Below are 26,474 nucleotides of genomic sequence, written 5' to 3' on the forward strand. Positions count from 1 at the left end.
CAGGTTGATAGAATACATCCTGTGGAACAACAAATCTTCAATTTGGTAATGGGAGTTATTCATGGTGGGGGGGGGGGGGGGGGGAGATGTTACAAATTGTTGAGGTAGGCTGACTTGACTCAGTAAGCATGGGCAGTGAATGTAGATAGTGGAAGTTATGCATAGATGAAGAGGATAGATTAGTGTGGAGAGTGCATCGCATCACTTCACATCATCATCTTGGTTTTGGGTATTTACTAATTTAGATGGTCTGTCGTAAGGATTCCTTGCTTATAATATTACTGTTCATATGCAAGCTAGCAGTGACCAATTTTCATATGCAAACAATTATCCCTCATCTAAAGGTACATTTTGATTTATTTCTGCATAAGTCTGTAATTTAAAAGTATTACTGTTTTAGTATCTGTATATTTGGAAAAAATGGATTCATATTTTGACTATTATTTTTTTCTAGCCCCAGCAGTTTGACTTCCAAAAAATCAAATGAATTATTAATTGGAGGCCTCAATAGCCTGAAGTCTGCAGCTACTTCAGTTGCTAAGAAATTTGATGAAATTAAAGAAGCAATATCTGCTAACTCCACACCTGTAAAAGGAGTAGTTGGGTATGGTGAATTACAACATTTCTGAATATTCTTTGAATGTAACATAGTTTTTCATGTATTTTGAAGTTAACCTGCAGAGGCTAACTGTTTCTTATTTTCAGGTATCTAAATTATAATCTTACTTGTTACAAATAATGAATTTGGTGTGTACATTAACCTGGCTTTTAGGTAGACTTGCCAATAAACTTCTTAGCAATAATTCAGCTTTTTTCCTGCCCATATATGTATGAAGTTGACTTCTAGCTTTTAACTGATATCAGACTTTATCATGCAAGAAGACAGTTTTCTAGCTAAGAAAACTTGTAGAAAGGAAAAGCTTTGATTATTCAGATTACATCTGATGGCTACAATCGTTAAAGGAAACAAAGTGGCCAAGCCTATCCTGACATTTGCATTGAATGTAAATAAATAATTTTAAAAACTCTTCAATATGTGGCAAAAAATTGAGAATTGATTCTCAGCTTTGGTGCTCAGTTTCTGTTCATTCTCTTATTATTCGACATATTGTGTACACGTGGTACTCTGCAACATTGAAGTATTTGAGGGGAAGAAAAGAGATATTACCACAGAGAAGCTGCGTCCTGTCTTTAATTTATTCAATAATTAGTTGCTACAGCATTATCATCACCTGATTTTGTTGTGTGGTGTGAAACATCATATACTGTATATAGGGTGTTTGACTGTTAGACACAAATGAAAGGTGCGAGTAGAGAACAGTGAAACAAGCAAATATTGTTATAAACACAAGCTGATGTACTACTTTGATGATGTACCTTATGGTGAAAAGATTAGTCTGTGGTACATAAATGATGTGCTGCTACACTTTCGTGTGACTATTCAGGAATAAATAGCGTGAATCTTTGTCAACAAGTGTATTGATCATGGCTGAACAATGACATGGCCTCCCAGGTCCCCCAACTTGAATCTGTTGGCTCTTTTTTTGTATGGCAGTATTTAAAAGCTTTGGTGTATTCCAGATCTCTTGATAATGTTGATGAACTCTGGGGAACACGTTGTGGATGGTTGTCAGTGCCTTTGAAATATGGCTGGGATTTTTTAATTTTTACAGGCATCGATAAGATGATGTGCTGATGCCAGCTTTCACATGAATGGTGGCCATGTGGTACACATATTGTAAAGTTATATATAAAAACAAAGATGAGGTGACTTACCGAACAAAAGCGCTGGCAGGTCGATAGACACACAAACAAACACAAACATACACACAAAATTCAAGCTTTCGCAACAAACTGTTGCCTCATCAGGAAAGAGGGAAGGAGAGGGAAAGACGAAAGGATGTGGGTTTTAAGGGAGAGGGTAAGGAGTCATTCCAATCCCGGGAGCGGAAAGACTTACCTTAGGGGGAAAAAAGGGACAGGTATATACTCGCACACACGCACATATCCATCCACACATACAGACACAAGCAGTCTGCTTGTGTCTGTATGTGTGGATGGATATGTGCGTGTGTGCGAGTATATACCTGTCCCTTTTTTCCCCCTAAGGTAAGTCTTTCCGCTCCCGGGATTGGAATGACTCCTTACCCTCTCCCTTAAAACCCACATCCTTTCGTCTTTCCCTCTCCTTCCCTCTTTCCTGATGAGGCAACAGTTTGTTGCGAAAGCTTGAATTTTGTGTGTATGTTTGTGTTTGTTTGTGTGTCTATCGACCTGCCAGCGCTTTTGTTCGGTAAGTCACCTCATCTTTGTTTTTATATATAATTTTTCCCACGTGGAATGTTTCCTTCCATTATATTGATATCACATATTGTAAAGTGTTTGTTCTCAAGCGCGTATCTGCAATTTGGGTCCTCAGGGACTCTGTTGTAAGGTGATTGTGTACTTGATCACAATACATCATACTGGGGAAAGCATTGGTTTGTACCTATGATTACTAGGATTGTTTGCTTGTTTCTTTGTCATTCAAGAACGTGTTTCATTGTACCCATGATAGTAAACTATTCTGTATGTGCACTGCAACTCACAGTTTCATTTGGACTTTTTTTTGTACCTCTCTCTTGCAAAGCTTATGGATTTCATAGACTAAATGATTTATACAGGTACATATACAATTACTTATCAGGTGATTCATGATGCATGATGCCAGTGGCTTGGTAAAATGTCTTAGTTATGTTGACTAGGTGAGGACAATGATATTGAAACTAATCCTTGAATAAAGTCAAGTCATATTGCAGCTTCTTTGCAGCCATGTCTTCCCTAATTTTGCTTTAGTATTGAACTTTAGACAATTTGTAAGTATAAAGTGTATTAAGAATATGATTCGATATCTTGTAAACAAGACATAATATTTGCTTCGCATGATTGACACCAATATTTTTCATCTGTTTGTGGATACTCGGAAGTAGGAAAAGTAATTATAACGCCTTGCTTAATCTTGATTGCAGAAATGAATAAATAAACTACTTTGCAGAAAGACGTGTGTTGTTGTAACTCTTCAGGCTTTCCCGGCGATCTAATGACATCTTGGGTTGTCGGGTGTTCTGCCGGATATCAGCATCGTACTTGCACGATATTTCGGTCACGTAGCTCGTAACCTTCATCAGGTGCGACCTGAGACTGCTCCTCGAGTGGACCTGGTCCAGTATTTATGCCTATGGCCTTCCCCCTCCACCAACGGCTGCAGGCGCTTCCTCTGTGGTCCGCGCCCATTCCCTGCGACCTGCTGGAGCGTTGCTGCTCCATTTTCCGTCCGCTGCGGTTCTAGGTGTTCCCTCTGCGGTCCGCACCCACCAACCCTGCTCCTGGGGGTTTCATCTACGGTCTGGGGTACCAAGCGTTCCCCCTGCGGTCCGCGCCCGCTCACCACGACCTGTTGGAGCGTTGCCGCTCCGTTTTTCGTCCACTGCGGCTCTGGATGTTCCCTCTGCGGTCCGCGCCCACCAGTCCCACTTCTGGGTGTTCCATCTTCGGTCTGGTGCTCCTGGCAGTCCGTCAGGGGCTCGTTTTCCATCTCCATGTCTCTGGTTCTTCTGTTTGTGCAGTGTTGCAGCTGGCCCCGTTGCTCCTTTAACACACACACACACACACACACACACACACACACACACACACACACACACACACACACCATTCACTCACTCACTCACACACAAGCAAGCACACCTCATGCACACATGACCACTAACTTCAGCATTCCAGCCCGAGATGCTGGAGTTAGCGGTCGCGCATGTGCATGAGGTGTGTTTGAGTGTGTGTGTGTGTGTGTGTGTGTGTGTGTGTGTGTGTGTGTGTGTGTGTGTGTGTGTGTGTTTCACAGATGAAGAGTATAGCCAAAAGTTTTATGTAAGTGTCTTTTTAATTGCGCCTGTCTGCAATTTGTATCTTCTTTAAGGTCAGTAACAGTCTATCTTTTTCCTATGTTGTTGTCTACACACATTTCACATATACTGAAAACTGACAACAACAGATACAATAATACACCAGGCATCAAATCACCCAAACTCTCACAAACAAACAAACAGCACTTAGATACATATTAGAAATCAGGAATATACCAACTGAAGTGTGACACATTTGATGGAAGACATGTATATCATGCCAGGAGAACATTTTACACCGAGCATGGATGTATAGAACAACTTTTGCAGAATGCTTACAACACCAACACAAATTTCCACTGAAGACACAGACGTGACAATCATAAGGATAAACAACAAAAAACACCTTCTTACCTGTGAGAAAACTACCACATTCAGAAAACATAATGTAAAAGAAATAGCTCATCAATGATCAGACCAACCTGGCAAACCACACACTCTTTAAACTATTAAGCGGGTATCAAAAAGTTTGCATTTGAGGCTATTGCCGCAGTGTATAAGCATCATAGCATGACTCCAAAACAGGTAAATAAACATGGGAGTAGTGTGACATTTAAGTCTTTCCAACATGCACATAGTAAATGCAAAAACCCGAACTACGGCAGCATTCGTACCAAATGTACACAAATAGGCCAGCATGCTGTTATTCTTTTCTTAGCTGCTGAAGAACAAACACCAGTAGACTTCCATTGCAGAACGAAAAATTTGTATGGGGCAACATATCTGTTGAAAACCACCATTGTGGAATGACAACTGCAACAAGGGATGCAAATGTCGTAATGCAGAAGTTATACCAACTCAAGTGGGAGACACTCATGCACGTGCCCTACAGTGCTGATCTCTCACCATGCTATTATCAAGCCTTTGGCCCCTTGAAAAAAGCCTTGAAGAGTCAATAATTCCTGTTGGACGAGGATGTGCAGTAGGCAGTTGTGAACTTGTTTGCGCTGGAGGACACTGTGTTTGACCAAACAGGAAACGTCAACCTGGTCATCGGTGGTATGATTGCCTCAGCGCTCAAGGATATTTTGCCTGATTGGCATACTGCTTCTGGACAGTATGGAAACTTTTTGATTGCACCTTATAATAGACCAGTTGCATACAGACATAAACTTCAGACTTAGAATCATTTGCTATTGCTTAACACCATCTGTGAGTATTTGTGTAGGTCACATTGTAACAGCTTTTCTCTGTAACCAATAAAAATTGGACACATGTTATATTAAGTGTTTTATTCGAATTAGTGTATACTATCACCTCTTAAAATATTTACTATTCCTCGTGAAACATCCTGTTTATAAATGTACTGTATGTTGTATTATACTGTATACTGTATAATGTCTATAGCCTATCATGGAATGTTACGAATTTTCTGTTCACCAGAATAGGTATGTTTGTGTGGTAGTGGTCTCTTTGTGATTGTAACTAGCTTTCCATAACTAACCACTGCATTATATCACTCAATATGTGCATGTTTCCAGTATGCTTCTCTGTTGCCAACTTGTGGAACTTTCCTTAATCTCAGTTAGCTTCTGTATTCTATAATTTATTGTGGATATTGGTTTTAACACTCACAACCCTTCAGAGTTTTGATAGCAGTTACTCTTCAACTAATTTCTTGCAGTTATTAATTGTTTCTCATTTCCCTGAAGCTTCCCAAGAAATGCTCTTTCTGTAGTAATCACAGATTTTGTTTATTGATCAGGTATATAATGGATAGGAATTACATATTTCTGATTTATGCTCTGAATTCTATCTTAAGTTTCAGTGCATTTTGATATACCCCTGCTTTGTTACACCCTGGTTTGAGTAAAAAAATTTCCATTTCATATTTTTATGACAGGCAGGGATATCAACCTGAATATGAGAACCAATATCTTGAGGATGAGTCAGTTGACGTAACAGCTGCTGTGCCTGAGAGTAGCAGGAGGATATCTAGTGAATTCTCATACCTTGATTCACGTAGTAATTTATGGGAGTTATTTGGTGATGGCAGCAGGAAAGGAAGTTCCACGAATCTTCACCCACTTGGTGAGATTAATTTTTAATTTTATTCTTTTTTTTTTAATTAAAATCATTCTGTATAGTATTATATAAGCTGTTCTATGTATCTTTGTTCATATATTCATTTGCTCATTTCTTCATACGCTTAACCAGAGCTTGGTAGTATTAGGCATATTCCTCTAATTTATGATGTTTAAATGACCTCTTGCGGAAAACCAAAATAATTCTTTTTGCTGATTATGCAAGCTTCACACTCGTGATTTGTTAAGTAAGACACATCTACTAGCATTGAATTGCATCCCCTTTTTGCCCTGACGATGGCAGTCTCATTGGTGTCTTATCACAGCATGGCCCTGAGAGACAATATAGGTATTGAATAACCATCTTGATCCTTGACCACTAGACCACTGCACTAGCTGATAAGTTTTAATCAAAGCTGGATCCAAGATATTTACATCTAGCTTATTGGAGTTCTAAATGTGTTGAATAGGTTTGATGCCCACATTCAAAGGCATTAATCAAAGCTGGATCCAAGGAATGTATATCTAGTTCACTGGTCTCCTAGATATGCTGAATAAGTTTGACATCAGTGGAACAAGATTGCACAAACATTGCCTTTGCACTGTTTTTTCTTGCTCAAGGTCAGATTACCTGGGAAGTGCTGCAGTTGGAAACACAGTTGCATAGATCCCTGTAGTATTCACATATGAAAGAAAATAACAAACTATCCCAGGATCCGTTCTGTCCCTTGTAAAAATCATCTCTACAACCTGCTGGAACAGTGCCTTTTGGAAAGTGGAATGCATTACATCATGAGATTTCTGCGTAGTATGCCTTGCTTTTAGCATATATAGCAATATGTACTGCAACTAATCAGTCCACACAATCCATGTTTTGTGCATCCACTGTGCACACTAATCTCTGTGTCTATTGGCATGGGCTGAGCAGAGAAGGGGGTCAGAGGCTTCTGTCCCCACAATGAGGTGGTGGTTTTGGGTGACATGGCTGCTCATTAGTTGTCCATCAGTGAGTATTCTGCTTCACTGTGATCCATCAATCCATTGTTACAATCTGTGCTAGTTGATAGCAAAATCTGTCTTCAATACATGATTGATGGATAGGTAACTCAGGTAGTGATGATTTTCCCTAAATAAAGGTTCTCGCAGTACACTTGGATTTGGGGTTGTGGTGTAGTGCCTACGTGATCTAGGAGTCGTACTATCCTGTTCATTGAGCACTAACAGTGTGGCCATCATTATATCGTGCTGATATGACACATCTTACCAATACTGCACTTGCATGTCATACAAGTTGCCAGTATATGGATAACATCCCAGTCATGTGAAACACCAAGCTGTTGCATTTGCGCTGGCAACAGCAACACCCTTTTCTAGGCAGTTATTAACTGGTTCTCGGAAAATAAATAGTCACTTAACGTGGATAATGCACAGAATTTCAACTTTGTGTAGTGCAATCCCTGATGATGGCTACCCCCATGAGAAAAATGCGTGATGTTAAGAAGAATTCGGCTGCTAGATGGTAAACTTGTTGGTTTACTGATACACAACTGTTTTCATGGCCTAAAGCCACATTACCAGGTGCAACAGTGTTAAAAGGTCATCGATGTACCCATTGCTCTTAGTAAAGATACATTATTCAGTGTTTATTATCAACATTATGCTAGTGAACGAAGGGTGACAAAGACGTGATCCATTAATTTTGTGAAAATTGCTATTGTGTCGATCACATAGTCTCTTGTTTTAAGGTTTACCAGCATCAGTGTGATGGCAGGGTCGTCCAGTGTTCAGGAAGAGTAGGAGCAGTCCACACAAGCGATGAGTCCATCGTAGTTGCTGTGTGGGTGTTTCTACTCTTCCCAACACCAGCTTGCCCTGCCATCACCCTTGCTGTGCCATCACCCCGATGCAGGCAAGTTTTAAAACAAGGTTCTATAATGACAGTATCCATGCACCTGCAATTTTAATTAAATTAATGGATCATATCTTTGTCATCCTTTGTTTGCTAATTTAATGCAGACAATATTCACTGAATAATATTTCTTGACAGGGGCAGTGAGTATGCGTATGACCTTTTAACACTGTTGCATCTGATGGTGCTGCTTTAGGCCATGAACCAATTTGTGTTTCAATAAAATAACAATTTTATCATCTGTCAGCCAAATTATTCTGAACATCATGCCCTTTCACAGCTGCGGGTGCCCAGAATATAAAATACTTTACAATGAAATGAATAACTCTAGCTGCATTGGTATTATACACAGCGTAAATTTTAAGTTGGCAAACCAGAATAACTCGAAAAATAAGCTTCACACGAAAAAATGTGTAGAATTCAAAGTTGATTATTTTTGAGGGGGACATCTGCTGGTGCTAAAATTAGCACGCCATCCCAGCCCCCTGGGGGTGGGGCAGGAGGGAACTTTAAAATTTCAAATGGGAACACCCATTTTTATTGCAGAATCAGATTCTACATAAAAAAAACTACATACATTTTGTCTTAAACATTTGTTTTGATACTTGATAGTTGGCGCTGTAATTCAAGAAATTCCATGTTCTCAATTTTGCGTGGAAAATGGTTATGGATAAATGAAAAATCTTACTTCACTAAAACTAAAACTCTCCCTCTCTCCCCATAGGGTGGGGATTGAGAGAGAGGAATTAGAGTTTTGCAAATGTTGACTCAAATAATAATTTTTTCCGCAGATTCAAATAAGTTTTTTTTGTTTTGTGGCCATGAGGCCACACAACTTTTAATTATCAAACAAATCATCTGAATAGCTAACTAACCACAATCCTACTTACTAATGAGTGAACTCATTAACCCACAGAGTAAACAAAGTAAAAGACTAAAAGTATTCCCCTTTAAAATTTGGTGATCCTGAAAAGGAATGGTTGGTTTCATTTTATTGTTGATTATCTGCAAGTATTTGCAAGTAAATGAATTTTGGGGTGCTTGTTTCCAGTGAGTCCCCTTGCATCTCACTTTCACCAAACGTTAACTGACAAAGGTCGCTGATGGTTGAAGGAATGGTTGGTTTCATTTTATTGTTGATTATCTGCAAGTACTTGCAAGTAAATGAATTTTGGGGTGCTTGTTTCCAGTGAGTCCCCTTGCATCTCACTTTCACCAAACGTTAACTGACAAAGGTCGCTGATGGTTGACTTCTCGAATCCAGTGTGGGTTCTGATCACTCCAGTAATGTATGTTATGGCGATTAACTTCGGCAAAAAAGTTTTGGTTTGTTTGCATCCACTGAACTTCCCAGTGACAAAACATTAGGTGGTTTTGGAAGTCATCACCAAGTAGTTCCTGATGCATGGATACATGGTATGGATGAAATTTGTGGAGCTTCAGGATTTTCCAAACACTCATGTGTGAAATTCCTGATTGCCTTGATATTTCTCTTATACTTGCATGTGGATTATGAGCTACAGCAGCTAGGACTGCCACTTGTTTGTTTTCTCCACAAACAGAGCTGCACGGGTTCTTTTTTTCAGTTTCACACTACCTTCCGGAGTAAATTGTTTAATAACTCGAACAAAAGAGGACCGTGATCGAACTTGGTGAGGAAAATGCTGCGCATAAAGTGCGACTACTGCATCGTTAAAATTTCTGCCTTTTTCTCCATAAATGTACACCATCTCAATTGTTTCTTCCACGGAAAGATAGTTCATAGAGTCATATGCCACCTATTACTCTCAAGAGAGGAAAGATAGGGGGTGTTAAGATAGGCAAGGTTAGAATTTCTATGAGCGAGAAGTGGCCCGCTCAGCGTAATTCCGCCTATCAATACTAACTCCACGTCAAATGTGACTGGTAGCGAGCAAAAACCACGAATGCAGTCACACAGCGTAATCAAACATAAGTCGCCCAAAAGACAATCGTTATAAATGGTGCAGTGCTGTCTGTATGCTCAGACAGGTAAAAGAAACAGTGCATCTATTACATTAATACTTACAACTTCTAAAGCCCAGTCTTCTTACGATAAAGAGCGAATTTCTCGTCCCTGCGCTACCTATCAGCAGCACTCCAGAAGAATTACACTGCTCATCAGCAAGGGCTGGATAAGAGCATCGATTATCAATCAGGGCTGTTTGGGATATCGGTTATCGTACATAATTCTAAAAATGTAAATGACGTAACAGCCGCGGTATTCCGAAATAAAATAAAGGTGTGAACAATGTGATTTAAGTTAGTGAATTTGTGAAAACGTTTTCTACGTTTTTCCACCCGAAACTAAAAGACTCAAACTAAGCAAGCACCCCAGTTGTGAGACTTCTCGACAAACAAGAGAGATTACTCCTAATCTAATAAAAAATTAGATTCGTTAGTCAGTTAGTTTTAGTTAATGAGTTCACTAGTAAGTAGGATGTTTGGTTAGTTAGTTAGCTAGTCAGATGATTTGTTTGATAATTAAAAGTTGTGTGGCCACATGACCACAAAACAAACAAAACTTATCCAAATCTGCAGAAAACATTAATATTTGGGTCAACATTTGTAAAACTCTAATTCCTCCCTCTCAAACCCCAACCTATAGGGAGAGTTTTAGTTTTAACAAATCAAAATTTATTAAGTAAATAAGTATTTTTTATTCATCCATAACCATTTTACAAGCAAAAATGAGAACATGGATTTTCTTGAATTACAACGCCAACTACCAAGAAACAAAACAAATATTTGAGACAAAATGTATGTAGTTGTTTATGTAGAATCTGATTCTGCAATAAAAAATGGGGTTCCCATTTGAAATTTTAAAGTTGCCTCCCACCCCACCCCCTCGAAAGTAATCAACTTTGGATTCTACACATTTTTTCGTGTGAAGCTTATTTTTCGAGTTATTCTGGTTTGTCAACTTAAAATTTACACCCTGTATAAAGCATTCAAAAATCAAATTTATTTAAAAATTTCATTATTTTTCAATTTCAGGCATGCTTTACTTATTGATTTTTATATCGGAAGGAAATTCTAGCTAATTTTGTTCTTTACAGCTTGTAGGCGTATAAACATAATGGATTTTGCCATGAAATCATCAACTGCAGTCACATGTTTCATCTATATGAGTCCCTTACAAATAATATCCATTTCTGTAATCTCATTTTATTATTGAGTTGGGCTTAAAATTGTACTTTGTGTTGTACTACATTATGCTGCAAATTTATGAGAAATAATTCGCCACATAACTTAAATCCCTGTAATGTTTTTCCATGTTGTAATTAACCCAGTTTGAATAGTTTAGATTCGTTTTATGTAATACATTATGTACCTGTTGACTTTTATTTATAACATCTTTGTACTTCTATTGGGTATAGAGCAAACCAAGATACTTAAATTATATGAATAGTACACAGTGTGTCAGTGTTAAAAAAAAATTTATGGGGTAAACCTAGAAGAAAATTGCCTGGTTTAATTTATCTGAAAGTAAGTCAAGCACTTCAGATATCATGATTAAAGTGGAAAGTAATTAATAAAAATGGGAGATACTTTATATTGAACTAGGAAGAGTATGTTGTTTGCATAACTTGCTAATGAAAATTATATATTATGTGTCATTTCAAGAGGGAATCCTCTGCGCTTGCTCCCGCTCCCTGCCCCCCCCCCCCCCCCGCCCCTGTTCCTCCCTGTCTCTCTCACTCTATAACCTACCCCCCCCCCCCCAAACTTTTCCTTTTGTTTCCACCTTTTCTACTTTTACTTTCTTGTTTATATTTTTCTGTGCCCTTCCTGTCACATTGGCTATCTACATTTACAATCTTGTATCTCTCTTCTCAGATACTTCATTGCTTGCAATTTTCTTCTCTCTTGCTGAACGCATTTTATTCCATTTATTAAACTCCCATTCAGTAAGGCGCTGCTCCCATTCTTTGTCTACCAATATTTTTTCTATCTAAATTTTTACATATATGAAACACCTGTTCCTTTTTCATTTGCATTTTATGAGGCATTTTCTGTAAATGAACAGTAACAATTTATTTATTTATTTATTTATTTATTTATTCTTTGCCCATGGACTCCAGCTGAAAATCCAGCTGAGAGTATTGGGTGTGTCATACAATAGCCTATTAACATCAAACTTGATTTCAATATATATATAAATGAAACAAATGATTAAACAGAAATAGTCCATAATCATACAAAGGTTTTACATGTTTCACATTATATGTACACACAAATCAAAAAAAAACATACAGAAATGATAATTTTTACAGGTACATTTCAGTAATGATATGTTTAAACACATCTTAGTATTCACTCAAACTGTATATACATTTCTCTGTGAGATATAGTTTCAAATGATTTTTAAAACATTTTAGATCTGTTTCTTTTTTAATGATTTTGGGGGGTTTATTAAAAAACCTTTTGCCTGCTTCTTCTGGGGCAGTCATAGACAGTTTTAGATTTCTGTTTATCATGTAGTAATTTAGATACCCAATTGTAACTGATCGAATTGTGGTGTATTTTTCCATGTGGTTATTCTTTCTGATTTAATTATCTCTCTACTGTCAGCTGTCTTGGTTACAAATACAGTCTTTTGTCTGTATGCTATAAACATGTTTTGTAGATTATTGCCAACAGCTGTTACATGCCCTAGGTAGTGCATGACACAAAGCTGTCTATATTTATTTTATTATTACAGCCAGTTTCAGTTATCAGTGACTTTCATAGTATTTGTATGCAGCAAATAAAGAGCATAAAACTAACACTAATGCATAGGCTACATTCAATTAAAATTAGAGATTACATGAAGTAGTACTTACAAAAAGTGATATATTTGTTACATGTAATGTAAGTATTCGACATGGCAAAGTTATCCATACAGCCTCCTATTGCATCAGAACTGCTGAACATGAAAGTGACAAATCATTGGATCGCTTTATGTCATATGTCTGTTGTCTGATACTCTTTGACTCCATTATGGTTTACCTTACAAACGGTTGTAACACTGCCTTACATCTAACACACCACTGTTGTCTTTTTATTTCAGTACATATTATCTCTTGGATATCCACTTTTGTGAGTATTCCAAATGATCTGTAATAAGTCAAAACATCTTATAACCACTTTGTAAGTTAAAACATTTAACAACAAGGTTTGTCTCTCTCACATTCAACAGTTATGTTGTGACATCAGGCCTTAATAATATGCTTGCCATGTCAAAATATTGATATGGCACAAAACTAATATACACTTTATGTATGTATTGATTTGTGCAATCTTAAATTTCAATTGAGTGTACTCTATTAATTTCTTTTTGTTTTATGCTCTTATTTTCTGTATGTAGATGCTGTGAAATTGGTTGAAACTGATAGTCGTCGTAATATTACAATAAATGTTGACAGCTGCGCATCGTACACCTCAAAAAATTTATGCTACATCTTGAAACATATTTACCTGTAGCCTGTCTTCCTTTTGTTGACTGCAATCAAAATTGAGGTCTACTTATTTTCTGCATTAATTTTCATTCATGCAAGGATAACTTAACTGTTCTTGTCCCAGAAGAGAACACCACACAATGACTGACACAACAAACTTTATTAAGTCTAGAAAACAACTTATTATAATGCGTACACTAGTCGTGGAGTGACCTACAATAACAGTCTGATAGCACACATGAGTTATAACGGGTGGGTACCATCTCTAAAAGCTGTTAGCCAGCTGTAGAGTGCATGGATGAGACGCTGCACATGCATCCATGAGTGGTGGCTTCCAGAGGTCGTTAAACTTCTAGTTGATCTGCCGACTTCTGTGGCCCACCTTATAAGTGTGCACCCAGATCTCTGGTTTGGATCTATGTGGGGTCACTACACCTGTCACCCCCTTCAGGGAGGGGGGGGGGGCATTGCTGATCCCTGGGCTGAAATGTGGACAGCTGCAATGTGGAGATCCATATCCATGGAGGCTTTGGAAGCAAGAGGAGTGAGCAACCCATGATCACTGGAGACCTTAGGATATAGCAAAAGAGGCCGGCACGAGGAGGTCCCCAATGCCCCACTGCCGCAAGCTAAGGCTGATCCTGTGACATCGAACCAGTAAAAGGTATGTACGCCATCTGGAACGCCAACGGAGCTGGTTCAGAGGCTGCAAAGGCATAGGTTCTTTGACCGAGGCACTGTGGCAGGTAGTCCCCTGTGCATACGGTATAGATGTAGCAGCCTTTCTTGCAACAATGCCTGTTGGTATCCAGCATGGGCACCAAACGAAACCACACATCCAGACTGCTGACCCTTGTGTAAAACCTGATGTGCAGGAATATGATGGTGGGCAAGATCTAGGACAGAAGAGATCGTGCAGTATCCTTGGATGGTGCGCAATAGGCCATCAGAAAAAAATTTAATGCCTCTTCAGTGGGGAAGTCTTGCGGATATTTTTCACCTGGGCCTTAAAGGTGCGAACCATGTGCTCAACTTCCCCATTAGCATGTGGATGAAAGGGAGGGGAGCAAATGTGGTGAACATTTGACCACACACAGAAATCATGAATCGCCTGAGACAGAAACTGGGTTCCATTGTCAGAAATGAGGGTAACTGGAAGACCTACTGAAAAATTTTTTAAGAGAGCTTGAGTAGTGTCCTCAGTAGTAGTCAAGGGGCAGTGGACCACATATGGAAAACACGAAAGCTCTGTTAATGACAATCAGCCAGAAAACATCCAGAAGCATACCCGCAATATGGTCATAGATGCATTCCCAGGTCTTGGTTGCTGGAGGCCATGGGGAGAACAACGGCCTGGGTGCTGCCTGTTTACTAAGACACTGAGGGACACACAGCAACCAATTGTTCCAGCTCTCTGTCAAAGCCAGGTCAGTAAACATGCCTGCGAGTAAAGCATTTAGTGCTGGAAGCACCCCAGTCCCCCTCATGTAACTCCTGTAAAATCTACCACCACAAACTCTCAGGAATGACCACCTGGGGAACTGCACCAACCATGGAAATGATGACGACACCATATAAGACCAAGAGATGATGGCACAACACAAAGTAGTTATAAAGAAAATTGGAACAGCATCCCAGTGGATGAGAAGACCAACTCTGTTGGACAAGGCAGACTACCTGTCTGGCTGAGGATGGGGTTGGCCGCTGTTGCCTTGGTGACTCAGGTACTAGTGATCAGAAAACCATGTACTGTTTGGAGACATCCAAATGAAAACACTTGAGCTCTTCCCAATCCAACCTGGGGTCTGGGCCAACAGGCAGCCGGAATAAGGCATCCACATTGGCACAGTGCTCCATAGAGTAAAAAGGTATGTCATTGCTGTATTTGGAGAGGAACAAGGGACACAGCTGCAACTTGTGGGCCACCCAGGTGGGTGGATTAAATAACAAAATTAAGGGCTTGTGGCCCATTATTAGCTGAAATTTGGTGCCATATAAGAAAATGTGAATTTTGATGACCTCATACACAATGACCAGAGCTCCCTCCACAACCTGAGAGTACTTGACTGAACGTTTTGGATGCAAATACCAAGTGGCTGCTCCAAGCTATCTGCATTCAGATGGGCAAGGACCATAGGCATTGATGCGATCGTAGTCTTATAATCAATTGACTCTAAAGGGTTCGAAAAGTTTGGGTCTGTTAGTTACTAGGTGGTCTAAGTCATTGCCTTCACATGTCAGTTCACTTACTATCTGCTCAAAACAATTTTCAGACAAGACATTTCAGAACAACCCCCACATGAATCCCTTTCTCTGGCATCAGTTTTAATTGCCTGACTCTCCCATTCTATAGCTGGCTGGTTAAATTCTCCTTCTGTTACAGTAGCATGGTCAGAAAACTTACTCATGGTATTTGTCAAGTTGTCTCTGAGCTGCTCCTGGTGCAACTGACCTATAAATTCATCCCATTACCATGTTTGACCCTCATTTGATCCTTAACTTCATGCATATTATTTCACATTTGGAGTCTACAGTAATCTCACTATATACAACAAAGTGCTTTACAACAAAAAATTCACCACAAAGCATACTTGACACTGCATATTAACAGGATGTGTGCAGATGTCTTCAGTATGAACTGTTGTTGCCAAACTTATATTTAGCTCACAAGCGATTATGAACCAATAACATCAGACCCTTACATGCTCCTTGGTGCTCAGCTGTTAGTCACTTTGTCGTTCTAATCCACATGTAAGAGCAAATGTCAAGTATTTCTTCTTGACATTTACTTCTGTGCCATATATGAAATTTTATTAGTTAAATACTTTGAACATGGCTGCACATCAGCAATGGTTACAGAATAGCATTTGAAGTAGACACCCAACCAGTTGCAATAAATGGTGGTTTGCAGTTAACCTTTACCATGGTTTCATGGGATTTAAAACTGTCTTCCTCAGAAGGACAAGAAACAAACTTCACATTACAAACAGTCAATAAAGCTATCTCCACATGAAATGTGTTGGCAATGGTCTGTACATCCATAAGTAAAAATTAAGGCCCTTAGAATCAAGGCCTTTGTCACATCAATAAAACCAATCACATAAAATACCAGACCATGTTAAGAGCTACGTGCATACTCAGCATGTTCTTTGGATAGTAATTTTGACTCCTCTATGTGATATGGTCCAAGGCAGTTTTATGATTATAGTATATCTTCTCAGCAGAAAATATGGCAACATGCTGACCATTTTGATAATTTCTTAAGCTTATCATTGTTATTAAGGAAAATATGCATCCAGTGATTTATGTTCAGTTTCTCTCTCTGACACACACACACACACACACACACACACACACACACACACACATATATTCAGAAATTCTTCTACGACGTAAAAGAAGTTGTCAGCAGATATTATTTTAGTTTCCCTTTGAAGTTAATTTTTTACCCATTAAATTCTTTATACCAATGGATAGTTGATCAAAGATGCAAACTGTCTTCGGTTGTTGAAAACAAGCTTCGTAAGGGAGTAAATGTACAATGGTGCTGTTGTCAGTATGCCCAACTATTTAAAGAGATATCTACAAAAGGTTCTAAAGTAGATATCAGACATTATTCTTATTATATGCTTTTGTGCAATCAACACAGAGAAACAGTTATTATCTTGGATGTTAGTAACTGCTTCAGCTGTATTTAGTCCATTATTACTAGATCACTACCAGTTTTGAGGCCCTAAAAACTACATCTTAAAACATATGACTGAAACATTAGAGCGGAAAAGCTTGGAACGTTTTTTATCCAACATTCATTGTCTGTCAGAATAAAACACCGCTAAAAGGCAGTATGTCATAGAATACAGTCAGTATGACCACGCACAGGGCTGCATCTCTTGTACGTGGTTCTGTATACCTTTAGGTCGGAGATGCGGACCCATCCACTATATCGGAATCCGGTAGTTTTATTCTATGACATACCGCTTTTTAGCGGTGTTTTGTTCTGACAGACAACAAATGTTGGATAAAAAGGTTTCAAGTTTTTCCGCTCTAATATTTTTGTCACTTATTCACCTGAAGCCGTGTCTTTTAGTGCCATGAAACCAGTAATAAAGGATTGAATACAGCTGAAGCAGTTATTAATATAAGATGATTACTTATAGCTGTGGTTGCCCTACCTACAAGGTTGTCCACAAACAGTTATTAATTTTCAAGTGTTGAAGATATTCCATTAGGCATAATTATAATACTTGTATCAGCAGCAAACAGAGCTATTTTTGCTCCTTGAATAAGTAATGGTAGATCATTTACATATAACAAAATAAGAGTGGATCCAATATTGATCCCTGAGGTATACCTGTAATGGTTATTCTTCATTCAGAAGATGCAGTTTCATTGTGTACACTTCCTGAGTTTCCGTACAGAACACTCTGCATCCTTTTAGTTAGAGAGAATGAATACACAGTAAAGGATCATAATCAAAAGTGTTAAGTAATCCATAAACACATTGTTTCCAAATTATTGCTGTGGCTCTTGCAGTTACTTATTACTTTAAGATTGAGTACATAGGTTTGGACTTTCAGTCATCAGTGGGGATGTCACCGCCAACTGTATAAAATACGACATAAATAATATGTGGTGTCACCGCCAGACACCACACGTGCTAGGTGGTAGCCTTTAAATTGGCCGCGGTCCGTTAGTATACGTCGGACCCGCGTGTCGCCACTGTCAGTGATTGCAGACCGAGCGCCGCCACACGGCAGTTCTAGAGAGACTTCCTAGCACTCGCCCCAGTTGTACAGCCGACTTTGCTAGCGATGCTACACTGACAAATACGCTCTCATTTGCCGAGACGATAGTTAGCATAGCCTTCAGCTACGTCATTTGCTACGACCTAGCAAGGCGCCATAGCATTTGATATTTATCTTGTGAAGCATGTACAGTCAAGAGAGATGTTCACCAATTGTGGATTAAAGTTAAGTATTCTACTAGTTACGTCCGTTTTTCTAAGTTCTCATTTCCTTGTAATGTTCCAGACCTCACGCCAGCCTGCGTGAGCTTAACGCGTGCCTTTCGGCTACCGGTCCTAGTGGATTGGCTGTCTGGCCAGTCCACTACATAATACTCTTTGGTAGTGATGTGAGTTTAGGCCCCCTGCTGGGAGGAATGTTTTCGACATTCTAGCGCACTCATTTCACTATTAACAATTGTACTGTGCACTTGCATTTCTGTTCTGCGTCCATTGTCACTAATAAAGTATGTGTTACCTGCATTTACTAGCATTCTGTCTCATTCTGCGAGCATTCGTGACCAGAAACAATACATATCTATTAAATTGCTTTTTCACTGGATTCTGCAGTTAAGTCACTTATGCCTTTGTAATCCAGTGACATAATGACAGTATGTTAATATGTGGAAAATGTAATACCCACTCCACTGGAAAAAATTATTCAGATCTCCGTACATCTTTGTGCAGACATCGTTCTGATTGTGCATGTTCAGGATAAGAGCCATGTTGTGACTCGCCGATCATTCAAAGCGCCACCGCGCAATTAAGCGGCCAGCCGAGCAGCAGCTGCTAGACTGGGACTCGGTGCTCGTTCGAATGCTAACGTGTACACATGTCTTGCTTGTCAACTTACTCTGTGACTTATATGTGTTGTGTCGTTCTGAAATATATGTGTTAAACTTGACGTTACAACAATTGGTGACGAGGTAGTGGATTTTTTCTTTTCACCGTTGACCCACAGGTTTCCATGGCTACTGTCGAGCAACTATTGCAAAATCTCCTTGAACAGCAAACACTTCTAACAGCGGCAATTCGCGATTTCGTTGCGGCGTCAAATGCGGGGCATTTCTCGGCGTTGGCTATACCTCCTTTCCTCCTTACGACGAGACGGCGGAAGACTGGTCTGATTATGAAAAACGTCTTCGACAGCACTTCTTGGCATTTCATGTCATGGACGAACAACCATGTAAGTCTCTGTTCCTTTCCTGGATTTCACCTCAAATGTATCGGTTGTTGTCGCAATTGTCTCCTTTGAAGGATCCTGCGTTTTTGTCCTTTGCTGAAATGTGCTCACTTCTGTCTGTCTGTTTTCAAAAGCAAACGCATGTGGTAGCCTCTCGTGTTGCCTTCTATTGTTGTCAAAAACAGCCACATCAATCCTATTGCGCTTGGGCTGCTGAACTTCACGGCCTCAGTCGAAAGTGTCAATTTGTTACTGACGTTCACAAAGAATCCTATGCCGATTCCATGGTACGGGATACTATTATCCAGTCGGCGCCCGACAAAGAAGTTCGGCAACGTGCCCTTCAGTTGGCAAATCCGACTCTAGATGAAGTTCTCTCCATTGCGCAGTCTTTTGAAATTTCTCGCGCCGCTGGGGCGCAAATAGAGGCATGGGGTGATGTCGGGGAAATACAACCTCTGTGCGCTGTTGACGACGCGTGCGGCACGTCCCCGCTGGCCGACGTGGCCGCAGTGCGCTCCCACGCGCAGCCTCGGCCTAACCGTAAACAACCCGCTAAAAAACTGCAGCAAAACCCCCGGCAACTTCCTTCATGCCCGCAGTGTTTTACGAAACATTCACGCGAGAATTGTCCCCAACGTTGGGCTGTGTATCACAATTGCAAAAAGAAAGGTCATGTGTCTTCCGTTTGCAAATCCGACTGCATACATGATGTTCATGAACATGACGCTGATTCTGATTCTGTGTTGTCTGTCAATTGCACTTCTTCCCTTTCAGGGAAGTTATTCCTCACTGTCCAAATCCTTGGTCGAGATGTTCGCATGCAGGTGGATACCGGTTCTCCTGCCACTATAATTAATTCTCAGACGTATCTTCAGTTGGGTTCTCCACTCCTGTCACCTGTCACTCGGCAATTACGGATGTACAATAAACAGAAGATTTCTCTCTTGGGACAGTTTAATGCTGAGGTATCTTACAAATCCGTCATTCGCACTGTTCCCATATTTGTGGTCGACCAGAGTAACGCAGAGAATCTTTTTGGTTTCGATGCCTTTTGTGTTTTTGGGTTCTCCATAGATGACTCTGTCAATATCGTCTCTGATTCTATTCCTTATGCCCAATTGGATTCCTTTTCGACGACATTTTTGTCCCTTTTTTCTCCTGGGTTAGGCCGTGCAAATGACTTTGAAGCTCATAGCACGCTCAAACCCACTGCTCGGCCTAAGTTTTTTCGGGCTTGGCCCATTCCTGTGGCCCTTCGTGATCGGGTAAAACGGGAGCTGGATCGTCTCACTACTTCAGGGGTCTTGCTTCCTGCCACTTCCAGTGAGTGGTCCTCTTCTATCATTGTCATTGCTAAGCCACATGGTGATATTCGTCTCTGTGGTGATTTCAAAGCCACTGTAAATGCTCAATGCCTCATCGACACTTACCCTATGCCCCGTCCTGAAGAACTGTTCACTAAACTTGCTGGAGGCCAATATTTTTCTAAAATGGACTTGTCAGAAGCTTATCATCAACTTCCTCTCGACGCTTATTCCCAGCAGTTTCTGGTCCTTAACACGCCTTTCGGCCTCTATCAATACCAACGCTTGCCATTTGGGGTTGCTAGCGCCCCTGCTCTCTTTCAGCGGTTCTTGGAACAATTATTGCTCCCTGTCCCTGGGTGTATCAATTACATGGACGACATTGTTGTCACTGGCTCCACCACTGAAGAACATCTTCAAAATCTCCACACACTTTTTCATGTCTTAAATGTAATCTTCAGAAATCACAATTTTTTCAGGCATCTATCACGTACTTGGGGTTTCAACTGTCTCAGGATGGTATTCGTCCGCTTCAGCAAACTGTCGCTGCGATCAATGCCCTTCCTCGCCCTACATCTGTAAAGGAACTGCAGGCCTTCTTGGGGAAAATAGCATACTATCACAAGTTTTACCATCTGCAGCTTCGGTGGCTCAGCCGTTGCATCGCCTGTTGCTTAAAAACGTGCCTTTTCACTGGTCCGCGTCATGCGATGCGGCTTTCCAGAAATTGAAGACTATGTTGAAACAGGCTCCGTGCCTGGCTGCTTATCGACCTGGCCAACATCTTGTTCTTGCCACAGACGCCTCTCAATACGGGGTCGGTGCAGTCCTTGCGCACCGTTTTTCTGACGGTTCGGAACAACCCATTGCTTATGCCTCCAAAACGCTCACGGATGCCCAACAAAAGAATTCTCAAATTGAAAAACAAACTTTGGCCATTATTTATGCTCTTCATAAGTTTGGTGTTTTTCTCTATGGCTCAAAATTTCGTCTTGTTACGGATCACAAACCACTTGTTTCCTTGTTTCATCCATCAACATCACTTCCCGACAAGGCTGCACACCGTCTCCAGCGTTGTGCTCTTTACTTGTCTCGTTTCAATTATGAGCTTCATTTCCGGCCAACGGCTCAACATGCGAATGCTGATGCTCTGTCTCGCCTTCCCATGGGTCCTGATCTGGCATTCGATAGGGATGAACTTTTGTGTTTCCACCTGGATGTTGCCGAGCAGCAGGTTCTGGACGGGTTCCCCATCACTTGGGACAGGCTGGCGGCTGCTATGGCTTCTGACCCTACCCTCTCCCCTGGTTTTACGCTGTATTCAGAAGGGTTGGCCAGATCGCCCGTCCGCTAAGACTTCTGATCCGTTGCGGAACTACTACGCTTTGCTCGGGATCTTGGTATCTCTCAATACTCACAACGCAGTCCTCTCACCGTCATCGCGATGCCTGCGCAAGAACAGACGCCACCAGGAGACGTGCCCATGCAGGAACCGGATGACCATCCTCTGTCAGAGCAAATCTACTCACCTCCTCCTCCAACGGACACCAACACATCGCCCATGTCTCCTGTCATATCAACTGGGCTTTCCGCAATGGGCAGATTGGTGCATGGGTCACCTGCAGATTTGACCCCTACGTCTCCTGTCATCTCGACCTGTTATCATCAGGGACACTTCCGTCCGTATGGGAAGCCTCCTCCTCGAGACTACGGTGAGTCAAACAACGCCTATGGACAATAGCCATCTCCAGGACACCTCCATCAGGACCAGTGCAACAATTTCAAAGGGGGGAAAAGTGTTGTGACTCGCCGATCATTCAAAGCACCACCGCGCAATTACGCGCGTCCTCTACGTGCGGCGCTGTCTGCCAGCCAAGCAACGGCCGCTAGACTGGGACTCAGTGCTCATTTGAATGCTAACGTGTACACATGTCTTGCTTGTCAACTTACTCTGTGACTTATATGTGTTGTGTCGTTCTGAAATATATGTGTTAAACTTGACGTTACAACAAACCAGCCCACAGCTGTGGGATGATAGTAATGTTGAAATTGCAACTGATGCTACATTTTTCCTCATTGCTTTTGCCATGATCCATCTGCATCTGTACTCTGCAAATAACTGCACAGTATGTGGCTGAGAGTGCACTGACTTAATAAAGACTCTCTGATCCACAAATGCACTTGCCATGGGGATAGCATAGTACATTGTCTGCAGTACATTTGTTTTTACACATCTCATGGTGCAAGCTTCAATAAATCTGTCTCTAGTGGTTATTTAATAGTTTTCAGATGTTGTGTGCACTCACCTATAGAGCATCAAAATTACGTATGAGAATCAAAAGTTTTAAAATATAACATACAAATTTCTCATGCCTAAAGTACCTCCATTTGTGATGTATAGTTGACATCCCACTGCTGCCAAAGATGCACCCTAATGTCAATTATTAAATTAAATACTTAACTGAATTAAAAAAATAAACAAAATGGCGCTCTGACAATGCAGAACCATATATGAATTTTAAGTAGAAACAGGAGAAGCTATAACTTCCACCATTTTTTTCTCATCAGCTCATTTTCTGATATTGTTATTAGGACTGCTGCAAGTAAAGTTTTCAGTAACTCTAATCTGCATAGTTAATCAAGCTCAGTATATGTATCCTAGAAGAGATAGAGAATCATACTCTCTACAAAGTAGACACAGATTTTGGTAGTTATTAGGTATTGTTTATGTAATAATGAAGACTGAATGGGTACAGATGGTTTGCACAATAGAGATGATCCCACATAATGTGGCAGTTGGTCTAAGCAGTGAACTAATCTAACATAAAGAATTGCATATGAAACACGATGGAAACTTTGCAGTAACCTCTACAAAGTATGCTTCCCAGCAGCACAGTGGAAATGAGCTAAAATGTTGTTAAATGGTGCTACCGACTTTGCTCATGAGAAACTACTATTTACACTTCTGCATTAGTATGTCCTTTATTAGCAATGTACCAAAATTTGTACAGAATTAAAACTGATGTTGATATGGGCATTATCTGGATTGACATAGGAAATTTAAACTATTTTCACTGTTATACTGAGTTACTTATAGAGATGTGTGAACACATTGTTTAACACATTAAGTTTTTTTCAGATTAGGTGGTGTTAAGGGATTACTTGTACCCATTATTTATTCTGATCTTTTCTTTGCTTAGGTTCGGCAGCATCATCTCAGCAGCAGCTCCTTCCAGAGATTTTGTACCCTAAAGAAACACATACCAGGTGAGATATGCTAGAAGGAAAACATTCTGTCAGAAATCATAGCTACAAGGATAGCTTGAATAACAATAATATGAGAAAATAGTTACTTTTTGTAAAATGTAATATATTGTAACAGTGCTCATGGGAATGAATAACTTGGAAAGGAAAATAGACCTGAATGCTACATGGTGACAAAATTACATTCAGAAGAGTTGAGGATGTGAAATGGCACACAAAAAGCAGAGAGAAAATTACATCAATGCGGTGTTTTCTTGAATGCATGGTACTCTTTTTCCCACTCCCCTATGATAATACTGCCTGTTATTACAACATTGTAAGCACACATTGATTCAACTGGTCAGTCATTATTACAGTATATTTACAAGGCCAGTATTGTATAAAAAAACTTCAGCATCTACATAATTACAACGTAACAAGTCCTTTCTTGACAGTAAATCATTGTTCAGTTTCAAATATTGTGAAATACAATTCACTTCTATCTTCTACGAATACATTTATTATTACTCTCTCTCACTTTCTCTTAAATTCTGTTTCAGTTTCTAATCACATTATTTTCCTCTCCTTCCATGTTGCCCCATATTTCCCTCATCTTGCCCCCACTGCCATCATCTTTTGCTCCTCTCTCCCCTGCTGCCCGTCTGTCAACCCCCCCACTGCCCCATCTCTCCCCCACTGCCCCATCTCTCCCCCACTGCCCCATCTCTCCCCCACTGCCCCATCTCTCCCCCACTGCCCCATCTCTCCTCCACTGCCCCATCTCTCCTCCACTGCCCCATCTCTCCCCCATTTCTCCCTACTTTCCTCTCATGCTGCAACAACTGCAACAAACACTCTGCACAGCTGCCCACCCCCCTCCCCTTCCCAAATATGGTGCTTTGTCCTTGTCCCCTGCCCTTGCAACTGTACCCTGCCCTTGCAACTGTACCCTGCCCCTGCAACTGTACCCTGCCCCTGCAACCAAACCCTGCCCCTGCAACCGTACCCTGCCCCTGCAACCAAACCCTGCCCCTGCAACCAAACCCTGCCCTTGCAACCAAACCCTGCCCTTGCAACCAAACCCTGCCCTTGCAACCAAACCCTGCCCTTGCAACCAAACCCTGCCCTTGCAACCAAACCCTGCCCTTGCAACCAAACCCTTCCCCACTCCCGTTACTATGCTCTGACATCCACCCCCTTAATATGGCCTGCACCCTTTGGTGCCCCCCCCCCCCTCCTACCGATGCCCTGCCACCTCCCTTCCTTCACCCTACACCTGTCTTTCTTTCTGGTCACCCCATGCTATGCTTTGCCCTTTCTACTGTACTCTCCCAATACTCTCCCACCCCAATTTACTGGACCCCCTTCTGTACTGCACTGTTCCCCCACTCCTCTCTTCTGACCCTTCTACTCTTCTCTACCGCCCCTCTTTACTCCATCTCGTCTTCCTACTCTCCAACTCCTCCTCTTATTCTAGTTTCCCTGTGCCTGCTTCTCCACTTACCTTCCCCTCACCCTCCCTCTCAACTTTTGTCTCCCAAACTCTGTTTCACTCTTCCTTGTCCATCAATGGAATATAGAATTTCATTTTTACATATTTTCTCCTCAGTATTGAGTTACTGATATTCACGTGCACATGGACCTGCACAACATTGTCCCACCCATCTACATTGTGCTGGTACTGCGCTTTGACTGGCATTTCTAGCACGAGATAGTTGGCTGAGACAGTGTGGCCTTGTTGGTGTGTGTGTGTGTGTGTGTGTGTGTGTGTGTGTGTGTGTGTGTGTGTGTGTGTGTGTGTGTAAGGATTCATCTGTAAGCTCAGCAACATTCTCAGTCTAGTTTATGTGCATGTCAGCAGTGCCTCACTTCTATAGTAATGAGTTGGTCTTTATTCTTTCTGTTATCTGTACTCCACTAAGGAGATTCAATTACTGAACTTTCTGTATTATTTCTACAGAGATCCAAATGCTCCTGTTGCATTGGAGATTAGCATGACAACATGCTCAAAGTGCCATAATTGTTCATCAGTGCTGTATGATGAGGAAATAATGGCTGGTTGGGAACCTGAAGACTCAAATTTGAACACAAAGTAAGTACTGGGTTTCATCATGCATATCACTTAAAATGGACCATCTTTTTAGATCATTCATTTTTTCTTAATTTTGGCAGGAATCATTACATTAATGCCTAGTTGCAATCCGACTCCTGCTGTATCTACTAGCCAGATTTGATATATTGTTGAAAAACTGCTCTTTCAGAAACAAATTAATTATAAACATACCTTTTGCTAAAGGTTAATTATGGTCGTTTCTAATACAGATTTGTCTCATAACCCGCAGCATATGTTTGTTGATCGAAGAGGCTGTTAAGAATTAATGAATAAGCAAGAAAACATTTTCAAGTAATAGCTGTTTTCCTTAATATTTAATGTATTAAAATTTCCAGTTATTACATAAAAAATTAAAATTATAACTGTTGCCAGTATAAAAATAACTGTGATCTAGCTGACCAACTGTGAACGTGTGCTTTTCTATACTTCCTATGAGCTCGTGAATGTTTATGGAAAGCCACTGAAAACGATCCACACTGCTGGTTGAAACCAATGATAAAAATTTAAAATTA

General features: G+C 40.6%; 1 protein-coding gene across 3 annotated transcripts in view; it reads left to right on the forward strand.

The window, feature by feature from the left end:
* The window catches only part of LOC126412139 (DENN domain-containing protein Crag), a 302,966-nt gene that overhangs the window by 197,114 nt on the left and 79,378 nt on the right, over window positions 1–26,474 (forward strand). For all 3 annotated transcript variants that reach the window (XM_050081588.1, XM_050081589.1, XM_050081590.1), the window contains 4 exons: window positions 455–604; window positions 5,785–5,972; window positions 23,807–23,873; window positions 25,810–25,941. In XM_050081588.1, the coding sequence (XP_049937545.1) occupies window positions 455–604; window positions 5,785–5,972; window positions 23,807–23,873; window positions 25,810–25,941 (537 nt within the window). The remainder of the gene's footprint in view (window positions 1–454; window positions 605–5,784; window positions 5,973–23,806; window positions 23,874–25,809; window positions 25,942–26,474) is intronic.

This window comes from Schistocerca serialis, chromosome 7 (assembly GCF_023864345.2).
Source record: "Schistocerca serialis cubense isolate TAMUIC-IGC-003099 chromosome 7, iqSchSeri2.2, whole genome shotgun sequence".
In the NCBI taxonomy this organism is placed as follows: domain Eukaryota; kingdom Metazoa; phylum Arthropoda; class Insecta; order Orthoptera; family Acrididae; genus Schistocerca; species Schistocerca serialis.